Source organism: Vipera berus (assembly GCF_964194415.1).
Source record: "Vipera berus genome assembly, chromosome: 2".
Taxonomy (NCBI): domain Eukaryota; kingdom Metazoa; phylum Chordata; class Lepidosauria; order Squamata; family Viperidae; genus Vipera; species Vipera berus.
The window spans coordinates 138,019,324-138,045,547 of NC_138203.1; the positions used below are offsets into that span (position 1 = coordinate 138,019,324).

Below are 26,224 nucleotides of genomic sequence, written 5' to 3' on the forward strand. Positions count from 1 at the left end.
TTTACCCAGTTTAATGGGATTAATGGGAATTGCCACGCCCAGAAAATGAAGTGTTGGCAGTCCAGCGCCTTAAGACGTGGACTTCGATTTCCAGAATTCCCCAGCAAAAGTATGCTGGTTGAGGAATTCTTGGAATCGAGGTCCACACATTTTTAAGTTACCAAGGTTGAATAACACAGATTTAAAGCTAAGACCCATCTTTAAACTAATGAATACAATCAGTCATCATAGGCAGACTAGTATTTCAGACCATTTAACTAGTAATCCTGGTGATGGGCCTTTATGACTTATGCTGGCTTAGGAATTCTGGAGTTGAAGTCCACAGGTCATAAATGGGCCAAAGTTCCCCATTTTAGTACACGCCTCTTTAAGAATCTATGAGACTCTATTATAGATTCTTAAAGAGGCCTGTAGTAAAATCCTAGATGTTAGAAGCAGACTCATTCTTGAGTTTATGTAGCCAAAATGATGTGAAGGAGGAAGAATCTTGGAGAAACCTAAAAGCAGTAAAGTTACAAAAAGTGTTGGGAAGTCCACTCCCGCTTTGCTTGAGCATGTTCAGCAAATGCAGGATGCTGGCTGACTGTTGGGGGCTGCCGAAAATTGAGAGGAGGATGACATGGAACAGCCTGGGAGTGGGTGGGCACAGCTGGCTGAGTTTTAGCAGGCCTACTATACACTGTCACATGTTGTTTCTAGTTCCTCTTGATGTTTAATGTCAACAGTGTAAAGTACATCCTGTATAGTATAGGGAATCTGCGTTGGGCAAATAAGAGCCTTGGTGGAGCAGTGGGCTAATGCCTCCCTAAGTTACACCAGCTGCCTGCAATTAGTGCAGGTTGGCATCCCACCAGGCTCAAGGTTGACTCAGCCTTCCATCCTTCCGAGGTAGGTAAAATGAGGACCCAGATTGTTGGGGGCAATTAAGCTGACTTTGTAATAATGCCGCTTGGGGTGTGTGTGTGAAAGCCCTGATAAGCAGGCATATACATAGAATGAAGGCTACTGCTAAGCACATTGATTTGTGCTTTAGATTGTAAGCCGCCCTGAGTCTTCGGAGAAGGGCGGGATATAAATGGGATTAAAATAAAATAAAAAATAAATATGAGAGGGTGGAAAAATCAAGGAGAGGAGATGTTAAAATCACACAGTGAAGGATGTAAGTCTGCAGAATCATAGATTGGAAGAAGCCATAAAGTGCTAGAATCTCAATTAAAGCACCCCTATGAGAGCTGAATAGCCTCTGCTTGAAGACTTCCAATGAAGGACGTCTCCTTAGCCATCTGGGTATTTAGGCCCACTGTCAAACTGTTCTTATTGGTAGATTTTATTTTTCCCATGACATTCAAGCAAAATCTACCTTTCTGTAGCTTAATGCAATTGTTTATGAACCTGAATTCTGGACCAATGGAGAATAAGTCTTTATCTTCTGTGAAAACTTTTCAGGTATTTGGTGCTAATATACCGGTATTCCTTTCTCCTTCATAGGTTTTACTTTCCAATCTCCTAATCATCCTTGTTTCCCTTCTCTGAGCTTGTCTTCTTGTCTGCATCTTTTTAAAAATATAGAACTAGTAGTGTACAGTTACTCCAGGTGGGGTCTGACCAATCAAGTTAATTATTTCTTGTATATTTGGGACCTATATTTTTGCCTGAAACTACATTTGCTTTTTTTTTCTAGCCACACAGTAGTTGATTTACAATGAGTTGCCAGTCACTATTCCAAGATTATATATAACCTTCTGCTGTGGACATTATGGCAAAAAGTTTCCTCAGTTCTCATAAAATGGACAGTTTTATATTTTTCCTTACATTAAATAATGTAGTCCAACACGTGTGCAGGTTATGGAAATTGAGACAATGATACTAATTACAATAATAGTCATTTGTGTAGGAAAAATTCTGATTCATTTATTTCTAAAATCCCACATTTCTATCAGATTAACTGTGGGGAAGGAGGAAGAAGTACAGAATTATATCCTCATTAGTTTAATGATATAGTCTTTGTACTGATTGCCAGGTGACCTCCCTTATGATCTATGAAGTTCAGCTGTATTCTTCAACTCTTGTTTGATTACCTTCTCAATCAGAATAAAGCTGGAAGGGACCTTGGAGGTCTTCTAGCTCAAGCAGGAGATCCTATACATTTCAGACAAGTGACTGTCCAGTCTCTTCTTAAAAACCTCCAGTGATGAAGTACCCACAACATCTGACTGCAAGCTGTTTCACTGGTTAATTGTCCTCACTGTTAGGAAGTTTCTCCTTAATTCCAGGTTGCTTCTTTCCTCCATAATTTCCATCCATTCCATTTTCATTTGCTCCAGTGTTCTTAGTGTAAGCATGTATGCTAGTTTTGTATAAGCATTTCAGAACTTCCTTAGTTTTGTGGACCTGACCGATCAAAATGTGAGTTTGTTTCTGATCTACAAAGGCTCAACCTCATATTGGAAGACTCAATGTTCGTATCAGCCATAGCAGGAGAAGAAAATATAACTAATACAAATACTTCCTTCAGCACAAAACTGCAGAGTATTATAGCATCCATAAGAAAGAGTTGACTGCTTTGTTCTAGCATACGAAACAGGAATGAGAATAATCTGTAGTTTGGATCCTAGGGTATTCCCAGGTTTTGGGAAATGATTAAAATGTCACAATCTGATGCCTTCTGTTAGTTACATTTTTGTAAAGGGGTCAAAGCTTTGCTGGGTTTGTAAATTCTGAAATACCCAACCAGTAATTCTTGAAATTGTCTTTCCAATGCTGCTGAAAGGTGTATGTTGAGGAAGGGACTCTTAAGAATGGCTCAGATAAGAATTACTAACAAATGCAACAACTGTCTGTCCTTGCCACAAGAGATATACTTAGCATTAGTAGCTTTTTCTGTTGCAGGTTCTAGACTTGCCAGTGGAATGCTGGCTGGGGATTTCTGGGAGTTGAAGTCCACAAGCCTTAAAGTTGCCAAGTTTTGCTAGCCTTGCTCTAGAATATAAAATAACCTAGTGTTAAGTTGAGGCTGGTCTCCTCCCCGTTACAGAGAGGAGGGAGCTTAAAACGCTTATTTTTACAACAACCCTTAGAGACTTTAAAAAACATAGTGCTAGTTTGTAATTAGGATTATGATATCTAGGCTGCAAAAATCCAGATGATCACACTAGACACCAGCAAAGAGCTTTTGCCATCTGGATTTTTTTCCAGCCCTCTTTCTTTAATTATATACAGGTAGACCTCAACTTACAACCATTCATTTAGTGACCATTCACAGTTTCAATGGCACTGGAAAAAGTGACTTATGACAAGTTTCCACACTGAAAACCGTTGTAGCATCCCCGTGGTCACGTGATCAACGTACGGGCACTTTGCAACTGGCCTGTATTTATGACAGTTTGCACTGTCCCAGGATCATGTGACCACCATTTTTAAGCTTCCTTATCTGGCTTCCAAAAAGCAAGAGTTAGTGGGGTAAAGCGAGATTTGCTTAACAGCCACAGTGATTTGCTTATCAACTGCGGCAAAAGTGTTGTACAACGAGGTGTGACTCACTTAACAAACTGCCTTACTTAGCAACAGAAATTTTGGGCTCCATTGTGGCCTTGAGGCCTACCTGTATGAATGTTTGTGAGTGTTTAGAACTACAAAATGGGGCTTGGTCTATCTCTGGCTATTTGAAGAACTTACTTTCTTTCCCCTGTTATTTCTGTCTGTCCAGTAAGATCTGACCCGAGTGGGCATATCTGTTTATTATTAATCAAATGTACATGACTGCCCATCTCATGGAAAATGACTCTGGGCAGTGTACAACAATCTCACAAGATAAAACAAGATAAAACAGCCATTACCTAAAATCATTACAGAGAGTTATTAAGAAACATTTAAGAACTACAAAAGTAGAAGTAAACAAGAAAAGGAAAACTAACAATCGGAAGGACATCACTAATTGGCCAACTCGCAAGCTCCCTCATCCCCCCGGGGTCCTGAGATCCCATCCTTAAAACAGCGTCCTCTGATGGAATCCTGGCAATCTCTTTTCTCTGTCATGGGCCTTATCCCCAACCCTTTCATCCTTTGAGCCTTGAACATCATGTGCTAGATTAGGAAATACTTGTAGATGCTGCTGGGTTTTTTTTATATTATTATTATTATTAGTTTGATATTCTTATGGCTTTTGTTATTGTCAGTTTGGAAAATGAGCATGGCTGCAGCCATTTTCCCTACTTATTTTCGGTTGACATGTAGCACGGAGGGAAGGGGTGTGTGTTAGTAGGTGCTTTGCTAGACTAAACAGATTTTCTCCCGTGGGAACCAAGGTCATCGGCTGCTCCTGGAACTACAGGCTGGGTGTTTCGTGAAAATCCCGCCGATGATGTATTGGGGTATGTAGTAGCTTGTCTAGCAAAACCGTCCCGATACATTGCGTGATGTCATGTGATGTCGTGAGTTTGACATGTCTGCTTTAGAAGATAGGCTCAACATCAAGAAGGTTCTTGACAGATTTGACATCAGACCATATCCAACAAGATACATTTCAACGGTGAGAAAAATAAGGTCCTGCACTTAGGCAGGAAAAGCCAAATGCATAAGTATAGAATAGGTGGTACCTGGATCAACAACAGTAACTGTGAGAGGGATCTATGAATCCTAGTGGACCATTATGTAAATATGAAACAGCTGCAGCTGCCAAAAAAAAAGTCCAATGCAGCCCAAGAGTGCAACCAGAGAAGAATAGCATCAACATGAGGAGTGATAGTACTGCTTTACACCATGCTGGTGAGACTACACTTGGACTACTGCATCCAGTTCTTATCACCACAATACAAAAAAGATGTTGAGAATCTGGAAAGTGTGTAGAGAAGAGCAACAAAGATGATAAAGGGTCATATGACAAATGGTTGAGGGAACCTAGGTATGTCTACCCCAGGGGTAGGCAACCTTGGCTCTTTTATGACTTGTGGACTTCAACTCCCAGAATTCCTGAGCCAGCCATGCTGAAGGGAAAGGGAGAGGTTTCTAAGCTGAGCCATGCTGGCTCAGGAATTCTGGGAGTTGCAGTCCACGAGTCATAAATGAGCCAAGGTTGCCTACCCCTGGTCTAGCCTATCGAAGAGCAGGATTAGAGGGGACATAATAACTGCCTTCCAATACTTGAGGGGCTGTTTCAAGAAAGAGGGGATTGACTTATTCTGTAGGGTGCCAGAGAGGAGGACAAGAAATAATGGAAGCTTGTTAAAGAGAGATCCAACTTAGAAGTAAAGAGAAATTTTCTGATGGAGCAATTAATAATAGCTTGCCTCCTGGAACTGTGGGTGCTCCATCACTGAAGGTTTTCAAAAATAGATTGGACAACCATTTGACTGGGATGATATAAGGCTTCTGCCTTGAGCAGGGGGTTGGACTGGTAGACCTCTGAGGTCCCTCCAGCCCCTATGAATCTATAATTTTAGGTTTCTATGATTCTATGAATATTTTTAATTTGTATGCCATCAAGAGTTGTGATGAGAAAGGTGGCTTATAGATGTGATTAATAAGCATTTCAGATCCAAATCAAATCTAAAAGCTTACAGTGTCTTAGACAGAGCCTTCAGTTCAGAACAAGCATGAGCATATTAGCTAAAATAAAATAAGTTTGTATATTAGGCATTTCCCTTGTTAACATCCTGCCTTAAAGAAGCCTATCTTCTCATTCTCTCCACATACTTGTTGCATCATGAAGGGATACTATTAGTTTTCATAATGGTGGAAGAGCTATTGAGATGATGTAAAGCCTTTTTTCACCAGTATAGATTTGCTCCTTCCTTAGCTGCAAATAATTAGTTACCTGACCTGCAGCATTTGGGGGTTTGTGCACATAGTGCACGGGTGTCAAACTCGCCACGTCACGTGTTGTGTCGCAACATATTGCAACTTTTTTTGCATTGCTGTAGCTGGGGTGGGCCCGGCCTCCGTATGATGCAACCAGCTCACAGGCGGGCAATTTGATACCCCTGACAAAGTCCTTCAGAGCTCAAATGTCTGCAATAGAAGCAGTGCAAATGTTCATGGAGAAGAAATATATCCCTTAACAATGACCATTTCAGGGTGGATAGTCTATATTTCAATGCAAAGATTGCTAGTGAGGGAATCTTTTTTTTTTTTTTCTTTTTTTTTTTTTTTTTTGCCACGCCTCCTGGAAGATGGCCGCTCGCAGCTGATCGCGGAGATCAAAGGATGCGAGTTTGGCATGGAGCCCTGCAGGGGGCTGCTGTTCCCTAGCCCGGATGGGCGACAGGACCCTCCGAGGCTTTGGTGGAGCCCGTAATGAGCGCCAGTAGTAACAACGGGGCGGTATTGGAAAGGGATGGCGAAGCGGCAAGGAGGCAAGGCTCCCGGACTCGAAGGGGCCAAGCGGAACGGCTCGATCAGGCTGACGGTCGAATTACAACGGCCGAAAGCAACCGGCGGCACCCTACGGCAACCTGTAAAGCGGCCGAGGATGGTCGGGCTGCAACGTGCAGTTTGCAGCCTTTTCTGGCTCGCTCAAACCAGCAAAGAGCATATACCAGCCGGCAGCTGCCGATGGGATCTTGCGGCGGTCCCCAAATCAGCTGTTAAGCGGCCAGCTTGGATGCGAGTAACCGGCGGCACCCCGCGGCAGCCTGTAAAGCGGCCGGTGATGGGCGGGCTGCAACGCGCAGTTTCCAGCCTTTTCTGGCTCGTTCAGACCGGCAGAGAGCATATACTAGCCGGCAGCTGCCGGTGGGATCTTGCGGCGGCCTCCAAATCAGCTGTTAAGCGGCCTGCTTGGATGCGCGGCATGCGGAAGCCTGCAACGGACATACAACGACCTGATCGATCTCCCTTCGATAGACAAACGGTCCGGCCCTGCAGCCACCTGCGGAGGAGCTGTAACGACCTGGGGCTGCCTACAAAGGTAGCCTGGACGGCGAGGCTCCAGAATTGGTGGCTACTGCCCCCCATCTGCCCATCTATAAGATCTTCGCGCTCCCCCCCCACGACAGAGATCTGTGGGATGATGGCCACCGTCTGTAGGCTAGAGCGCCATTTAAAACCCTCCTATATCTGGTCTGGAGGGCGGAATTCACCAGGGACCACCTGAAGCTTTATTTGGAGGTGGGATGTGCCGAAAGGCCCCCGAGATAGCAGTTATCCTCTCGGGATCATAACTTTAAGTCCAGATAATCCCTCCTTCATTTTTTCACCGGAGACTGACTACAGCCCCTCGGTCGCGATGACATCTTAGGCATGGAGATAGATGAACTACCACCGCTCATCACCGGAGCTACGAAGTTATCCACCAACAGACTATGCTAGCATTCACCGGACTCTCTCTCCTCCTGCGACCTACCCGGAGCTGGATGGTGACCCCCTGAGATCCTGATCACTGTGAGAGGGTGACCATGTTCTCAGGAGCCACTACTTCAGCTCTGTGGTCTTGATATGCAGTTGTTCCTACCAGCTCGTCCTTTACTCCTATTTCCACCTCTGATGGCTTACACCAGAAGTGAGCTACTTGCCCTGAGAGCTTCCCCACTCTCTCAGAGATGGCCATCAGACCTACGCCGCCGTTTCCTTAATGACGGGTCCTGGGACCCCGAGAGGTGGCATGGCGCCAAGAAGAGGCTCTTGGGTTTTCTTTTAAAATTTTTTGAAGGGTTAGGGAGGGGGGAGGGTCAGGCCCAGCAAATCGAGGGGAAGATCCCACCGGACCTGTCTCAGCCTAAGTTGGCCAATGGTCGCGGCAATATGAGGGCCATGGAGAGTCTTGTAAACCAGGGGGATGGGACAGGGATACCGATCCCCACAGTAATTGGGAATGGCAGCAGATGGAGGAGCAGAGGGTCATATCGTATTCTGAGATCACGCCCACGCTATCTTCTTGCTGTGACGCGCTCTGACCCTCTGGCTCCCGCTTGCTGCCCTGGGGAAGAGGGAGGTCTGACTCCTGAGCTCAGGCTGATCTATTTTAATGCCAGGTCTGTTGTGAATAAAGCTCCCCTCATCCATGACTTGATCGAGGAGGAAGGCGCAGACCTGGCATGCATCACGGAAACCTGGCTGGGCCCAGAGGGAGGGGTCCCTCTGACTGATTTATCCCCCCCAGGTTTCCGTGTGCTACATCAACCTCGAGCTCAGGGTAGGGGAGGTGGCGTGGCGATCGTTATCAGAGAGACCCTCCATCCGCGGGAGGCCACTGCCCCTCAGATAGACGGATGTGAATCCCTCCTCTTAAGGTGGGGTCCTGGTGGTCAGTTGGGCCTACTTCTGGTATACCTCTCTCCAAGCTGCACAGCAACGGTTCTACCCAAGCTACCTGACGCCATCTCAGGATTGGCGGTCAAATTTCCAAAGCTTATGGTACTGGGAGATTTTAATCTACCTTCCCTGGGCAGTGCATCAGAAGTGGCCCGAGAGTTCATGGCCTCCATGACGGCCATGGACCTTACTCAAATTACTCAGGACCCAACTCACGAGGGAGGAAACATGCCGGATCTAATTTTTGTCTCTGGGCAGTGGCTAAATGGGATGGGTGGGGTTACTCCAACATCACAACCCCTTTCATGGACAGACCACTACCTCCTGCGGTTGGGCCTCCGTCACGTCACCCCCCGATGTCAGGAAGCGGAACCGACCAGGTGGTTCCGCCCCAGGCGCCTGATGGACCCAGATAAATTCCAGATGGCGCTTGGACCGATTCCCACCTCCCTCTCCCACAACCCGGTCGAGTCCTTAGTTAATGCCTGGCAACAGGCTGCTTCGGAGGCGCTCGACCGCGTTGTCCCTTTGCGGCCTCTGACCCGGCGCAAGTCCCGACTCGCTCCTTGGTTCTCCAAGGACCTGCGGGAGATGAAGCGCCAGAGAAGGGGCCTAGAGAGCATTTGGAGAGCCAGTCGGTCCGAGTCTGACCGAACACAGTTAAGATCCTTTTCTAGATCCTATCTTGTGGCAATGAGGGTGGCAAAGCACGCCTACTTCACCACCCTCATTGCGTCCGCAGATAATCGCCCGGCCGCCCTATTTAGAGTGGTCCGCTCCCTTTTAAGTCAAGAGACGGGAGAGGACCCCCTACATGGACGGGCTGAGGAATTTAGTAAATATCTGGTGGACAAAATTGCTCAGATTCGGGCTGGTCTGGACTCTGACTGGGCAGTATCTAACGAGAGGAAAACGATGAAGTTGGCCAAGTACATTTGGGAAGAGTTCGATCCTGTGACTCCGGATGAAGTGGACAAGATCATGGGGAAACTAAGTGCCGCCACATGTTTGTTGGACCCGTGTCCCTCCTGGCTAGTCTATGCTTCTCGGGAGGTTACACGAGGCTGGCTCCTAGCAGTTATCAATGCCTCACTGAGTGAAGGGTACTTCCCTGCTGCCTTGAAAGAGGCGGTGGTAAGGCCCCTCCTCAAGAAACCGGCACTGGACCCAGCTGTTTTAAACAACTTCCGTCCTGTCTCCAACCTTCGCTTCCTTGCGAAGGTCGTTGAGAGCGTGGTGGCACGACAGCTCCCTTTGAACCTGGAGGAAGCTGAATATCTAGATCCGTACCAATCGGGTTTCAGACCGGGGCACAGCACGGAGACGGCATTGGTCGCGCTGGTGAATGATCTCTGGCGGGCCCGAGATAGAGGTTATTCTTCTGTCCTGGTCCTATTAGATCTATCAGCGGCTTTTGATACCATCGACCATGGTATCTTACTGCGTCGTCTTGAGGGGCTGGGAGTGGGAGGCACCGTTCTACGTTGGTTCTCCTCCTACCTCTCGGACCGTTCGCAGACGGTGTTGGCAGGAGGGCAGAGGTCAAGCCCTAGGCCTCTTAATTGTGGAGTGCCTCAGGGTTCGGTGCTCTCGCCCCTCCTGTTCAACATCTATATGAAGCCGCTGGGAGAGATCATCCGTAGCTTCGGGGTGAAATATCATCAATATGCTGATGATACCCAGCTATTCATCTCCACCCCGAACCAACCCAGTGATGCCCTCGATGTGATGTCCCGTTGTCTGGAAGCGGTACAGATTTGGATGGGAGAAAACAGGCTTCGACTCAACCCGGCCAAGACTGAGTGGCTGTACATACCGTCATCTCGTTTAGTCCAAGAGGTTCCATCTCTGACTATAGGAGGAGAGATGTTACCTCCCATTGATAAAGCACGCAATCTGGGCGTCCTCCTAGATTCACGACTCAGTTTTGAAGATCACATCGGAACCGTGGCTAGGGGGGCATTTGCCCAGATTCGTCTTATATACCAATTACGCCCCTTTTTGGACCGAGATGCCCTACGTACAGTCACCCACGCACTCGTTACCTCCCGTATTGATTACTGTAATGCTCTCTACATGGGGCTGCCCTTAAAGACCACCCGGAGGCTTCAGCTGGTGCAGAATGCAGCTGCGCGGGTTGTGATGGGAGCTTCCCGATACTCCCATATTACACCCCTCCTGCGGGAGCTGCATTGGCTACCAGTTGCCCTCCGGGTGAGATTTAAGGTGCTGGTACTTACCTTTAAAGCCCTACATGGCTTAGGTCCGGGATACTTGCAGGACCATCTGCTGCCGGGAACAAATTCCCATCGTCCAGTACGCTCACACAGAGAAGGCCTCCTCAGGGTACCGTCAGCTAGGCAATGTCGGCTGGCGACCCCCAGGGGGAGGGCCTTCTCTGTGGGAGCACCAACCCTATGGAATCAGCTTCCCCCTGAGCTTCGGATAGCCCAAAACCTCCAATCCTTTCGCCGCGGCCTCAAAACACACCTGTTCCACCAAGCTGACCTAGACTGACAGGCATCTTAATTAATTTATATTTAGTATTTTTAATTCATTTTTAAATTCTCTAATTTTTTATTGCACTGATGTTCTCAATTTCATTTATCTTGATTTATGCACTTATTATATGTTTTATTGTGAGCCGCCCTGAGTCCTTCAGGAGATAGGGCGGGATATAAATCCCATCAATCAATCAATCAATCAATCTTCCGGCCTGTGAGAATGAGGATGTGCAAGAATGGCATTTGCAGTCAGTTCATCCCTATAGCAAGGAGGATCATTGCAGATGGAGACTGCAGCCAAGAAATTAAAAGACCCTTGCTTCTGGGGAGGAAAGCCATGGCAAATCTAGACAGCACACTAAAAAGCAGAGACATCACCCTGCCAACAAAAGTGCGTATAGTCAAGGCTATGGTCTTCCGAGTTGCAATGTATGGCTGTGAAAGTTGGACCATAAGAAAGGCTGAGTGCCAAAGAATTGAGGCCTTTGAACTATGGTGCTGGAGAAGACTCCTGTGAGTCCCTTGGACTGCAAGGCGATCAAACCGGTCAGTCCTAGTGGAGATCAACCCGGACTGCTCTTTAGAAGGCCAGATCCTGAAGTTGAAACTCAAATAGTTTTGCCACCTAATGAGAAGGAAGGACTCACTGGAAAAGAGCCTAATGCTGGGAAAGGTTGAGGGCAAGAGAAGAAGGGGATGACAGAGAACGAGGTGGCTGGATGGAGTCACTGAAGCAGTAGGCGTGAGCCTAAATGGACTCCAGAAGATGGTAGAGGACAGGAAGGCCTGGAGGAACGTTGTCCATAGGGTCACGATGGGTCGGAGACGACTTCGCAACTAACAATAACTGCATATGAAGCAAATAGTAATGGAAGATGTAAATATATTTGGCAGGAAAATTGTTAACCTCTTTGGATTCAGTAAGTGAAAAAGTTTGGGGCTTTTATGCTGCTTCAGTCTAATGCAGAGTAATTTATGTAGCTTTCTTGGCCAGGTTTCAGTCATGTATACTTTTAGTTTAATTGCATTAATAAAATTGATTTGCTTTGATGGAGATGTATTGGTCGATGCATGTTCCCATCATTTGGACTTGGAACATTAAGACCTTAAAACTGGAGGATGCTAATTCTATTTTGTCCTTTTAAATGTTGTTGAGTGTATACATGGATGGGATTAGAAATAAAAGCTACAATATTTACTCTGGAATTGTTAGGGCATTGTTAAAAGAAGGTAGCATTTTGTATTGAAATCATTTCAGGGATACCTTAAGGACTTCATGGCCAAAAGGAATTCTAAACATTGAAATAATATATTTCTTGCCCTCAATGTTCAGTCCAATATTAAATGTTTTAATCTCATTTAGATGACACACCAGTGTTAGGATTTCTAACATGGTTTTTTTAAAAAAGAAAAGGGAAAGAAAACAAAAGTCTGTAGATATGCTAACAGGGACCAAAAAAAAATAATGTTTCACGGCCCCCTGAGATGAAAAAGGATGTGGGTGAGGGGAAAAAACCAAAAGGTAATAGTTCCTGCTCAGGGAAAGATATGATATAATGTGTTTAGGAAGAAAAAAAATGGTAACAAACATATAGTCAAAGAATAAGGAATGGATTAAAAAGAGGAGAGAAAATCTAGAGTATTTGTATAGAAATAAAAGTAGATGAAAATGGCTAAGGAAGGAACCTTTAGCAAAGGCAGTGAAATTAAAAATCAAAAAGTACTGAACTTATTTTATTTAAGTAATTATTTTATATCTGGCCTTTCATTCACCAAGTCAATGTATAATCTTCAGTGGTTCTTCCTTCTCTTTTTTCCGCACAATAATAATTCTGTGGGAAGGTTGAGAGAGACCCTAATTAAATATAGTGAGGGGGGGGATGTTGGATGATGTCTTTTAAAAATAAGTTTGGGAATGATAGTGAGATGTCAAAAAGCGGAATTGAAATGTACACTGTAAATGTTTGGGTTTGAGGAAAAAGTTACTTTAAACAAATCTTGGTGCTGTGAATTTGTTGAACAAGGCTGCAGGTGTAGATGGTGTAAATAGAAAAATGTTCAGATATGAAATTGTGTGTATGGAACGGCTTGTGCACGTAATTTAAAATGTCGATGTAGGATGCCATAATTGTTCTCCTATACTAAACAGTAGGAAAGAAGAGTGTATTCAGTAAGCAGAGTTTAATCAATGTGCTTGGCAGAAAAGGGTTCAAGAGGTAACGATGAACAAAGTGTGGGAAGCGTTCTGCAACATTATGCCAGAAAGTTTGCAAACTTTCTGATTGTGAGACATAAAGTTTATTACATGTTTTTGTTTTGGTTCAGAGAAAACATACTAAAATGAGTAGACTTGACTTGAATTAGGGAATACACAAAAACGGTTGAAAATGGAATATGGATTAGAAAGTGACTGGGTCTGACTGAAAATAGAGTGAATAATTGCCAGTTACACATAATTGGCAAACCCGAGAGCAAGTGCCTGAATGCATATATCTTGGTGGAATCTTGCCAAAGATGGGAAAATGTCAGAGGGGGAGGCTAGAACTGCTTAACAACTGCAGCAATTTGCTTAACAAACATGGCTAAAAAAGAAGATAATAAATCGGGCATGGCTTAACAGCCGCCTTACTTAGCAGCCGAGGACTGCCTGTATATTAAGGTAAGTGTGAAAACTGAGAAAGTTATGGCTGAAGAAGAGAGGTCAAAGTTTAAAGAGCAAAAGCCAATATGATGCATGTACTTAGTGGTTTCAAGGACAGAAAAGGAGAAAAGGCTATATAATGAGTGGTGTTTGTAAACTATGTTTAGCTTGCTCTTTTATTTTTTTTTGTTACCTCCTGTCTTTAATTTCTTTCGTTCACTGCGACTTCATATTTTTCTGCATTTTGCATAACATGATTTATCTCAGAAGGGAATAAAACATGGGTAGCTTTGAGTTTCTCAAAATTCAAAGTGTTTCATTTTATTTATAATTCTTCAAACCTATTGAGAGTTTGCTATGAAGCATGAATATTAGAAAACTTCATCTCATTTTTTAAAAAACAGCTTTCTTGTATTTGGGTGCATCTTCTATCCCGCTGTTAAGGATATTGTTTAAATTTGTATGAGTAAGAACTACAAATACTAAAAAAAAAATAATGAAAAAGTAAGTCAAAGAATCCTGAAATTCACACTGTGCTGTTTTCCCAAATTACTCTTTCCCATTCGATTCTTGATTAGTAGTACTTGCTGAATTTATACATCATGTATTTGTACTGGGGGGGGCGGGGTAAATCAACTGCAATTGTTTATAACTCGTGATTTATGGTTTGACTTTATAAATGGAACAGGTTGCTATAATTTGTTCAAAACCATGATGAAAACAAACTTGTGTGTATCTAAAATATCTGCTGCATGCAACCTAACCCTAGAGAAGGGTTGAGTGTCTTTTCACCTGAGCTGGTTTGTGCAGTACTGATGGCCTTCTGATTTTACATTGTTGGTCTTACTTGTGTCTTCTCCCCTTAATTGGCAGATTGTTCTCTTGTGAAGGACCATGTGGGATCCCAATGCAGGTAAAAAGGGAAGGAGATTTAATGGGATTTTGCTAGGATACTTCTCTAAAAGCACATTTTGAGTACAGAATGTCATTGCCTATTAAATCTCTCTGGGCAAGTAGTTGGCCTCGTGACTGGAGGCTTTAATGGAGACCAGCATTTGGCAGTTACCCATAAAGGTTTGGAACGCAAGCTCTTTGCGGAATTAATACATTTGTTGCCATGGTCTCTCTTTCTCTCTCTCGCTCTCTCTCTCTCTCTCTCTCTCTCTCTCTCTCTCTCTCTCCCTCCCTCCCTCCCTCCCTCCCTCCCTCCCTCCCTCCCTCTCTCCCTCCCCCTCTCCCTCTCCCTTTCTCTCTCTCCCCCTCCTCCCCCCAATCTCTGTAATATCTTAAATGCCATTTTGTTGATGTCTCCTACATTGGCAATGTAACAGCATTAGCACACTGGTGGCAAAAGTCTTGCAAATTTCCTGTGGAAAGGAAATCTGTCCAGAAGCAACTTGCAGGCATTTATGGCCGGTGGCAATTAACTTCAGCCAGCCCACTTCCTGCAACCGAATTAGGCTGTCTCCAGTAATTTGTGGAAGAACTTCCTGTGTGTTTTCCTTACCGCTGCACGCCAGATACTCTTCTCTACATTGTCTGAGTGCTTTGTTCGCTCACCATTAGCTCATTTGGATTTTTTTTTCCTTTTAAGAGACATGCTTAAGGTTGAAATGCACAAACACAGAGGAATCCTTTGTCCATGGTCTCTCAAGTTTGCACCCTGAATTTGCCCCAAGAGTTTGGAACCTGAGATAACCTCATTTGCTAACGGTGACTTGCTTTCAGATGCGGTTATATTTGGATAAATTCTATTTGTGAAAAACACCCAAACCAAAGCATCTTTACGATGTCGCTCAAAGAGCAAAAGTGTTTGCAGTTGCCGTTGGGTGAGAAACTGCTGGATTGAGAGGTTTTATGCTCACCACTGAGCCCACTGTAAAAATTGTGTGAAAATAGGAGCTGGTGCTATTTGCAGCCATCACGAGTTGAGGGCGATACTAGCCTTTTCCCAGTCTGCTCTTAATCCCAACGTATTGGGGTTTCCCCACAGTGTTCAGATGATGTCATGGGATAGACCAGTTTGAGATTAGCAGCAGGTAGATGTAGCAGCTTAGGAAGGAACTGAGCTTTGTCTTGAATATTTGTTTTTCCAAAGCTACAAAATGCATTCTACAAAGATAGTAGCTGCTACAGCTGGATTTGTTTCACCAAGCAGCAGATCTATTGTTTCTTCTTACCTTCCATTTTAGGGCAGCCAGGTGCCTTCCCTGGAGCAGCCCATCCTTCCAACCCTTCTTACCCAGGTGGCTTCAATCCCGCATACCCACCTCCGGTGAACCCTGCATTCCCTCCGGCGCCTATGCCTGCTGGCCCCTGCCCTGTTCCCCCAATAGGGATCCCAGGGCAACCGGCCTATCTGCCAGGCCATCCTATTCAGCCCCCATATCCTGGCCATCAGCCTATCCTGCCTGGTGGTCCTTTGCCTCCGCCTGTTCCTGGGATGCCCGGAGGAATAGGAGTCAATCCTTTGCTGCCCGGGGCTGCTGCTGTGGGCACCTGTGTGATGGACAAGAAAGCTGCTAAAAAGATGAGGAAGAAGATGAAGAAGGCACACAAGGTGCACAAACCACACAAGCACCACAAGGAGCATGGAAAGGTCAGTAGAAGAGTGGGATGGCGGACCTAGGCTCTACAGGTAGTACTCAACTGAGCCCGAATTTTCTGTTGTTAAGCGAGACAGTTGTTGAGTGAGCTTTGCCCCCATTTAATGACCTTTCTTGCCGCAGTTGTTAAGTGAATTGTGGCAGTTATGTTAGTAACACAGCTGTGAAGCGAATCTGGCTCCCCCATTGACTTTGCTTGTCAGAAGGTTGCCAAAGGTGGATCACATGACCTCGGGACACTGCAAGCGTCATAAATACGAACCAGTTGCCAAGCGTCTGAATTTTGATCACGTGACCACGGGGATGCCGCACAGGTCGTCAGTGTGAAAAACGATCATGTCACTGTTTTCAGTGCCGTTGTAACTTCGAACGGTGACTAAATGAATTGCCGTGGACTCTCTATGTTAGGAATTGTAATTTATTTCCAACTGCTGCCAGAGAATGTTTTTGTCACGAATCAAGGGTCATTGCATCTTCCCTTTTCTGAAAAATCACAAAGGCTATTTGATTGGGATCCATATTTAGAATCTAGGATTAGCTCCTTGGCTCCTCATTTTTTGTGGCTGTTGTTGTTGTCGCTGGTGGTGGTGGAGGAGGAGGAGGAAGGGGAGGAGGAAGAACAGAGGAACATGTTGTTTTGGGGATAGGGAGAGGGGAAGCTCTGCTCAATGAGGTTTGATTCCCAATGCACACTGTAGCCAGGCATGAAGGAACAGCTTCAGAAATAGTCAATGTACCAATTAGCACAGAAGTGACAATTTGAAACAGAGACGGCTTTTGTTGTCCTGGCTGTGTTCCAAACAACTGATCAACACCATTGGTGTTGGCTGAAGAGAGAGCTCCACGTGCAGTTGTCGGCGTTTGGATTGGGAAGGGCAGCTAGCTATTCATGCCTTACTGCTTGATGTCTCTTGTTTCCCATCTAATAACCAGAGAGACATGCTTAGGGCAATCTTGAAAAGCCCACATTGGTTTTACTCGCTGTCGACCACCCTTCCCCCCCCCCCCGCAAGCACACTTCTACAACCAAAGGACTACAGTTTTGCTTTTTGAAAAAAAAATTAAATGTCATAAGATTAGGTTCACTCATCAGATCCACAGAGCAAGGACGGAATGCAAATACATCTTCTAAAATTCTCTCTTTTTAAAAAAAAACCTACTTTCCGGGTTGGTCTGCCCTATAAAACTAGAAAAGGAATAAAACTAGAAGAAAAAAATCAAAACAATTACGTTATTTATTAACAATTAGCAGAAAAGACACCTAGGATGAATTATCTGGCTAAAAACAATGAATGATCTGATCAGACCTAGATAAGAACTCAGATTTGAGCCTACACCTTAGAGATAACAATAGGGAAACGCCTGTACTTTTTTCTGCTCTTACGGCCTACATAAATTGCTATCCGACAGCCCTGTTTAAAGTCACCCAGATTTTTTTTTTAAAAGAGAGTGATGGGCTTGGACATTATTTGCTGGGCCTCTGTGAAAAATGTTTGAGATAAACGGAGGATCAAATTGCTCAGATTTGCTTGGAGTTTGCCAGCAGCTGGGCATCTCCTAGTGAGATTATTGAAATCTTGTCTAATTTAAGGTTACCTGGGAGGAGTTTGAGCTTGTTAATCTTAAGGAAGTTGTTAGAGTTGTTTGCGATGTTAGTCCTGCCATCAGTGATTTGGATCATCCCTTTGCTGGCTGGTGAATGTCACCAGAGAGGTACCAAAAGGCTGGACCAGGGCAGTATTCGGTGCATCCTTGAAAGGAGCGCTTCTGTCTGCTTTGGAGGAGCTGATGGTGCACTTCCTCCCCAAGAAGCCATTGCTTGACCCACCATATTATCATCCAGTCTCCCAATTTTTTTGTAGGGGGGAGGAGGAGGCATTGTTCTGTAGAGCTGTCTTTGCAAGGGGAAGATAACTAATCAGTGATAGAGAAGAGTGGAGATGCTATATCCTAGGACTGTGGTGGCGAACCTATGGCACGCGTGCCACAGGTGGCACGCAGAGCCCTCTGGGCACGCGCGCTGTCGCCCCAGTGCTAGGCCTTCAGCTGGGTTTTATAAAACCTTTTCACTTTAGGCCTCCACTGCCATGTGCAAAAAAAAAAAGTTCAATCAATCGATTTCAACTTCTCACGGGAAAAAAAAAATCTTGCAAATTTGGAATTGAATGATTGAACTTTTAGTCCCACCCAGTCTGCCATTACCACCACAGCCACGCCCATCCAATGGGCCACACCCACCCAATGGGCCACGCCCACCTGGCACCCGACGATAAGAAGTGGGTTTTGGGTTGCAGTTTGGGCACTCGGTTAGACTGGGTAGATCCAAGAACATCAACAAGCTGCATGTCTGATTTTTCATGGGCCCCCAGATTCAGAACAGATGGAGAGCATTGCTCAGCTAGGCTTATCAATCATCCACCAGCAGTACTTCCATCTTGTCAGGATTAAACCTCTATCAATTTATCTTAGGCACCGATTTAGGACAGCCGCTGCAATTTGTACCTACTCTAGATTAGATGCAAAGAAGAAAAAAAGTTGGATATTACGTTCATATTGATAATACCTAAGGTTGCATCCCTGCATCACATCCCTTTGGTTATTTCTGCAGATGGAAATGGTTTGGCTTATAGATCTCTAGTAAAGTTGTGGGGGGGAAATGAAGATAAATGATATGAAATATATGTAGGACTGACAGAAGAGATTTTGTGGGACAAAAAAAAAGAAGAAGCAAGGAATAGACACAATCCAGAGTATATGTGAAATAGGCTTCACCATCACCAAACGGTTCCATGATACTTTGCTTCTTTTACCACTGTGAAACTCTGCTTTATTCTTTTGCCATTCTGTTAAGCTGTCCAGAAATCATATTGTTGGATGGCCGTAGAAATAATTGAATTCAGTTCCACCAGTACGACTGAGACTTTGCAAAATAGCTTCCTACTCTATTCAGCATTAATGTGACTTTCAGAATTGACTAGGAATTAACGGGATTTTTTTTTAAAAAAAATATATTTTCGATTTTTTATTTTTTATAAACTCAAGCTGGCAAACATGCCTTATACTTCTCCCCCCCTCCTTCAGCCCAATCTGAGTTGGGCTGAAGGGAGTGACCAGCCCAAAGTCACCCGACCAGCTTTTATGCCTAAGGCAGGATTACGGCTCATTGCAGTCTCCTGGTTTCTAGCTTGGTGCCTTAACCACTAAATGAAACTTTTTAGATTTTTTTTTTCCCTTGCAACCTTTGCTTGTCAAATACAACCCTACTAATGCATAAAGAGTGAGCTGTTGATGTTCAAATGCTCATCTTTGGTGGAGCAGTGGGCTAATGCCTCCTTAAGTAACACCAGCTGCCTGCAATTAGTGCAGGTTCGCATCCCACCAGGCTCAAGGTTGACTCAGCCTTCCATCCTTCCGAGGTAGGTAAAATGAGGACCCAGATTGTTGGGGGCAATTAAGCTGACTTTTTTTTAATTTTTATTTTTTTTAAATTCCATTTATATCCCGCCCTTCTCCGAAGACTCAGGGCGGCTTACAAGCTTAGCAGTAGCCTTCATTCTATGTATATGCCTGCTTATTAGGGCTTTCACACACACCCCAAGCGGCATTATTACAAAGTCAGCTTAATTGCCCCCAACAATCTGGGTCCTCATTTTACCTACCTCGGAAGGAGTAGTAATGCCGCTTGGGGTGTGTGTGTGAAAGCCCTAACAAGCAGGCATATACATAGAATGAAGGCTACTGCTAAGCTTGTAAGCCGCCCTGAGTCTTCGGAGAAGGGCGGGATATAAATGGAATAAAAATAAATAAATAAATAAATAAATCCTCAGATATCTAGAATGTGGTAGTAGTGGTGGTCATTAGAAGGGAGAAATGTTATATAAAACAACAAACCTGTGCATATGAAAATTATTTTAGCTGTTCTGTGTCATAATTATCCACGCTTCACAATCGAAAACTGCCTCTTTTTTTTCTTCCAGCATTCCTCCTCCTCCTCCTCCTCGAGCAGCAGTGACTGACTGAGGTGTCTCCCTACTTTCCAGCTGCATCCCTTTTCCACCATGGCTGATCCTTACACTGCTCTTCCTGCATCCAGAAAAAGTCCACTACAGTGGTCAATAGAGAAAAATGACATCTGCTTGCTTTTTGTCTGATCTCCAAGATGACCGGGTCTCCATAGGAATGGTGCTGCTGATTAACCAGCCTGTTGTGATCAACTGCTTGGGAGGCTAGGCCACTATTGGGCTCCAAAACAGTATATCTGCACCTCTTGACCATTGTGATTACATTTCTGCAGCCAATCAAATCATCTCCTGGCACTCTGAATGTTTTATTGGGAACCAATCAAATGATTATTTTAAGGTTGGTTGGGAGGTCCAGATCCACCCAAGTGCTTTTAAAAATTATTCACCAAAATAGTTTTTGAATGTTCATCTGGTGCCTGGAAAAAGGACCAAAAAAAAAGGAGAGATTGCTCAATATTATAACTGCATTTGAAAAGTGTTTGCTTATTTAATATAAACTAGAATAAATCACTTTTTTTAAAAAAAATCATAAAATGTGCTGAATCAGGGATAGTGGCATAACTGTATGCATGCAGAAATTTATTATGAGATTTCCTTCTCTCTGTCACTCGGAAATACACATATGTTCATGTATTTCTGGCATATTTTAGAAAACAAAAATTCTCTAGCATACAAACATTTTGGTGGCTCGTGGTATGCTTCACTGAAACACTTTGTTCATGGCTGCAATCTTAGTTTGCCTGAAGTTTGTGTTTAGTTTGTGATAGCAGCAGTGGTGGGATTCAGCTGGTTTGCACCACTTGGGCAGAACTGGTAGCTCGAATGGACTTCCGGAAGCGACATCCACAGAGAGAACCGGTTGTTCACGTATTTGAATCCCACCACTGGATAGCAGTATCTTAGTAAATTGCTCCAGGGTTTTGAATGATCGTACTACATACATATTGCGTAATATGTTCCAAATTTCTGTATTTGGAAGGATTTTCTCCTCAGTTCAACACTGCCGATGCCCCGTTTAAACTGGCTGCTTATATAATACCTAGATGTGTTTCTAAAATAAAAGGAGATTGCAGTTAGCCAGTTTTTAAAGAGGAGCAACCACAACCACATCCTTATCCAGCCTGGCACCACTTGAGATCTGCATGGGGCTTCCAGTAACCTTGGATGGGGATTCAAAAGCCCCTCCAGAAGTACCCACCAAAATGTAGCATTTAATGGGACAGAAAAAGAACATAAAATATTTTGGGAGTAACTTTAGTAATTGTGTTAATAATCAGGTTTAAGTAAAGGAATTAGTATGCAAATTAAATCAGTTTTTATTGTGTACATTCCAGCTCAGTTTGCATCTTGTAATGCATGTCAGTTAAAGACTAAACAAAAATTTCACAACTATCATTCCTGAAAATTGTGCACCCCTAAGTTGCATAATGCCCGTAGGGTTGAACTGAAAGTATCATGTCTTGTTAGAAATGTTGTATTCTGTTTCATAGGTTCTTTTTCTGGCCAGTGACAATAATTACAAGTCTTATTTTTGCTTATCCCAAATTTGTTCCAAATTTGCTTCTCCCTTGATAAAAGATTTTGGCCTTAATGCTCGGCCTGAATTGTAGTGTGTTACTTTATATGTACAAAATAAAACTCCAGGACAGAATCAAAATCAAATTAGTGTTTGTAAAATGTATCTTAACAAATGCTCTTCTGTTCTTGGCTTGAAGTTCATGTCAATGCCCTTTTGGCATTACCTTTCAGAATGCAATTAAACCAAGAAATATGGATTGTGTGAAGTGAGAATAAAGCTGGAAGGGACCACGGAGGTCTTCTAGTCCAACCCCCTGCTCAAGCAGGAGACCCTATACCAGGGATCAGCAACCTGAAACAGTGAAAGAGCCACTCGGAACCAGTTCCCTCACAAAAGGAAAAACTGGGAGCCGCAAAAAATGTGTGCACATGCGCGTACATGGGCGCATGCGCAGAACAGGGTTTGACTGAAGAGTGGAGCCAAGGCAAGATATGCACCTACCCTGCATATTTGAATTGATTGGTTGAACTTTTTTAGTCCCACTTTTTTGGGGGGGACTGCACATGGCAGAGGACTGGGAGCCGCAGGAGTCAGCTGAAAGAGCCGCATGCGGCTCCAGAGCCACGGGTTGCAGACCTGTGCCCTATACCATTTCACACAGCTTGCTGTCCAGTCTCTTCTTATAAGCCCAGTGATGAAGCGCCCACGACTTCTGGAGGCAAGCTGTTCCACTGGTTAATTGTCCTCACTGTTAGGACATTTCTCCTTAATTCCAGGTTGCTTCTCTCCTTGATTAGTTTCCATCCGTTGCTTCTTGGCCTGCCTTTAGGTGACTACTGCTAGCTCACAATCCAATTAAAGAGAGGGGCAAGGAGTATTTTTGTGGCTGGGATAGAACAAGTTCACCTACAGATAGTCTTCAACTTGTGATCACAATGGAGACTGGATCTTCTATTGTTAAGCAATTTGGTGAATAAATGAGTTGTGTCTGGTGTTATGGTCCTTTTTTGCCATGGACTTAAATGAATCCAGCTTCCCCCTTTGACTTCACAAATGGCACAAATGTCACCCCAGGATGCTGCAACCCATGGTGTATACATGCTGCTTGGCAAGAGTGTGGATTTTGATCATGTGGCCATGGAGATATTGCAAAAGTGTAAGGGTCAGTGCCGTGGTAAAAAAGAGTTACCGGTTGATGACAACATGTACTTGTTTTTTCAGCTGTTAGGGGCTGTAGGAAGGAAAGCAGCAATGTTGTCAGAACAGCTATAATTTTCACTCACTTTTGGAATACGTGGGGCTTTTAAAAAAAATAAAATACAATGAACCTATCGAAGGGCTTAACACACCATTTTACTGCTTTTATTTTTCACACACACTTCCAGATCACACCATTGTGGTTTGGAGTTTGTGCTTCTGAAATTTTACATCTGTTTTGGAAAAACTCTGGGATCTTAAAAAGGGCTTGGGCCCTGTGTGGCTCAAGGACTAAAAGCTGCCCGCTCTTTAATGAAAGAAACTCAATATATTGGGGGGGGGGGAATTAAAGAGGGAGAAGTTACACTTTTTTTAATACTCCAGCATCTGTCTTCTTTTTGGTAGAAAGTAATGATTTATCTATTTGTCAGCATGTTGCATCTTGTTTTGCAAAAAGACAAAAAAAATAAAGGACTCCTTTGATGGAGGCCTGGAAATAAAATTACTGATTACTTCTAATTAAATAAATTATTTTATTTTGTTGGAAAGGTTACTTTTTCCCCCCAAAGTCATAAACAGACCACACAACTATTAAGCAAAGTAAAATTGCTCTTAAACTGAAATTGTTCCTAAGTAATTAATTACATACAGAATTTTTAATCCTCCCAAAATGTGTACAAAGGAAAAAGGGGAGCAGAGATGACGAAGAAGCCGAATTCGGTATGCAAGCCAAATTCCTAGGTCTTACTACAGAGGGGGAAAAATACATTGTCTTATTGTGAATGCAGCCTTCTTGTTTAGGCCAGAGAGATTTTAAATCAATACTGCACTGGCAGGAAAAAAATACTTTTGAAATACGATCATCTTAGTCCCTGTTTTCGTCCTCCAAAATATTTTTCTTTTTAAAGAGGAAATGTGGAGGTGGCAGGAAGAGAAGAGCCTAGAAGCTTGGACATGTGCACCATGCAAATATGCACAAAACTTTTAAGGCAGCCATAAAAGCTATTTGAAATGCCAATATTATGCTAATAGTATTGAAAGTACAATTTAACTGCGTTGGGGCTAAAAAAAATGCCCCAAGATACAGACTCTATTTTCTTTTGGTTTCTTACATTTCTAACAAGAAATTTCTGGGATAATTTTGGGAATAGCTTTTTTTCTAATGCCTTGTTGGCAACGTGAATTTTCCATCTGTAGCCAGGATGCTTGGATGATGCTTAAGCAGATTCCTAAACACTCAATGGTTGCGCTAGGGCAGGGGTAGGCAACCTCGGCTCTTTTATGACTCATGGACTTCAACTCCCAGAATTCCTGAGTCAGCTGACTCAGGAATTCTGGAAGCTGAAATCCATGAGTCATAAAAGAGCCAAGGTTGCCTACCCCTGCGCTAGGGGCAAGTAGTCTAGCATTGATCTTTAATCATAGGGTTGGAATGCTCTCATGTGCTACCACCTTTGTGATCACAACTTTTCTATTTTGCTGGTAAGTGATCTGTCTGCAGGTCATTCCCAGTGAAAAGGATTACATTTAAAAGAAAGCAACTCTTCTCTTGATCATCAAATTCAATGACAGCTTGCTAGTGTAAAGGAGTGAACTGGTTGAATAAGCGGTCAATTCTACCATGTTGTCTACTTTTGCTAGAGGAACAGTCATGCCTTTATCATTGACCCCCCCCCATCCCAGCTTAGCTCATGAGGCAAGCTTGTGGCACTGCTTCCTCAAGAAACACCAAGCCTCCATTGGACACCATTCTGTCCCTTTCTTGACCAACAGACCTTTCTGTGGTCTTCCCTCTGATTATCCTTCTAGCCGCTGCTTTAATTTTTCTAATCGTGGCTTTGAGAAGTTTTTTTTTTTAATGGCAGGTAGAGGATACAGTTCGAAAGCACGTAAAAATGCAAATAGAAAAATAGGGACCACTGCGGTGGGAAGGTAATAGCGTTCCGTGCGCCTTTGGCATCTAGTCATGCCGGCCACATGACCACGGAGACGTCCTCGGACAAGCGCTGGCTCTTCGGCTTTGAAACGGAGATGAGCACCGGCCCCTAGAGTCGGAAACGACTAGCACGCATGTGCGGGGGAACCTTTACCTTTACCTTTAGAGGATATCCTGAGGGATAATGCAAGGAGAAAGAGTGGATGGGAAGAAACTGTAAACTATAAATCTAGACGTAAAAGAAATTGGCTGTATTTAGTATGTCTCCTAGCAAAAATATCACCGCAGTGTTTGCAGTGCCTGTAATGCAAATACAACATCACTTAATTGGAACAATTAATTTGTAGAAGTAATAAGCAAGGGGCGGGGAATGCCCATTTTAAAGTGCAAAAGAGGGAACTGAAATGAAAAGCATACGGCCTATCTCTATCCATAGGGTGATGGTGAAGAAAGAACTTACTAATTCTTATTTTGCATCTTTTTTTCTCAAAAGGAAAATTGAGCTGGTTGTTGTTATGCGCTTGAGGAATGAGGAAACTGCAGATCGGAACTGGCAAGGAGAGGCTAACAATGAACTTAACTAATTTAAATGTTTTCCCTCAGGTCAGATGGACTGCAGAAACACTGTCAAGTAATCTTTGAGAACTTCTGTAGAAATGGTGAAGTCCCAGAAGACTGAAAGAATAGGCAGCTAAGGAGAGAGATGACAGTAGTCTTCAAATATCAGATGGGATATCGTACCAAAGGAACGAACTTACTGTCTTATCTTAGAAACAGGCCCAGACAAATGAATTAAAAGGAAGTTTTAGTGGAAAGAAGGAAGTTCAGGCTAAACACCTGAAGGAAATCCTGACTATACAAGCTGTCAGTCAGTGGAACACGTGAAGTGGTGAGTTCTTCCTTCACTAGAGATTTTTCAAACAAGCTGGTTGGTCAACACCTATCGGTGAGCACTCTACGGTTCTGCGACATCCTTCTGTAATCCACAGAGGGAAGGAGGGAGGGCGGAAGGAAGGACTTTCGCATCACACCCGTCCAGTCTCGGAGCTAGCAAAAATTGGCTCAAAAAGTTGCACTGACATCTTCCGAAGTTGAACTTAAAAGCTGACTGAAATTATTGTGAAGAAATTTGAACAACTAAAGAGTCTCTAATTTGAGCTCGTAAGTAACCGCTACAGACTCCAGTAGGGGACCATTTCAGATTTAGTTTTATGGATGCAGGACAAATTCAGCAAAGGAACATAAAAATAAGGCACCTAAAACACTGCATGATTTTCATTGGATTTAACTTTATGTAAGAGCATAGTTGGGAACCACATAGCATTCAGGAGATTATTTATGGTTTACAGATCTGTTAGTCTAGAACAGGGGTAGGCAACCTCGGCTCTTTTTTGACTCGTGGACTTCAACTCCCAGAATTCCTGAGCCAGCATAGCTGGCTCAGGAATTCTGGGAGTTGAAGTCCACGAGTCACAAAAGCTGAGGTTGCCTACCCCTGGTCTAGAATGTCCTCTTCATGAACAGTAGAAACCTAGTATAGCCTTTGCACTCT

General features: G+C 43.8%; 1 protein-coding gene across 2 annotated transcripts in view; it reads left to right on the plus strand.

The window, feature by feature from the left end:
- PRR13 (proline rich 13) overlaps nucleotides 1–22,238 on the plus strand; it is a 22,691-nt gene extending 453 nt beyond the window's left edge. Inside the window, exons 1-4 of one of the 2 annotated variants that reach the window (XM_081320890.1) lie at nucleotides 11,549–11,671; nucleotides 14,266–14,305; nucleotides 15,585–15,991; nucleotides 19,976–22,238. In XM_081320890.1, the coding sequence (XP_081177016.1) occupies nucleotides 14,287–14,305; nucleotides 15,585–15,991; nucleotides 19,976–20,014 (465 nt within the window). In that variant the 5' untranslated portion in view covers nucleotides 11,549–11,671; nucleotides 14,266–14,286 and the 3' untranslated portion in view covers nucleotides 20,015–22,238. Of the gene's footprint in view, nucleotides 1–11,548; nucleotides 11,672–14,265; nucleotides 14,306–15,584; nucleotides 15,992–19,975 lie in introns of those variants that run through there. The other variant, XM_081320889.1, reaches the window with a different exon arrangement.
- The last annotated feature ends 3,986 nt before the right edge of the window (nucleotides 22,239–26,224 follow it).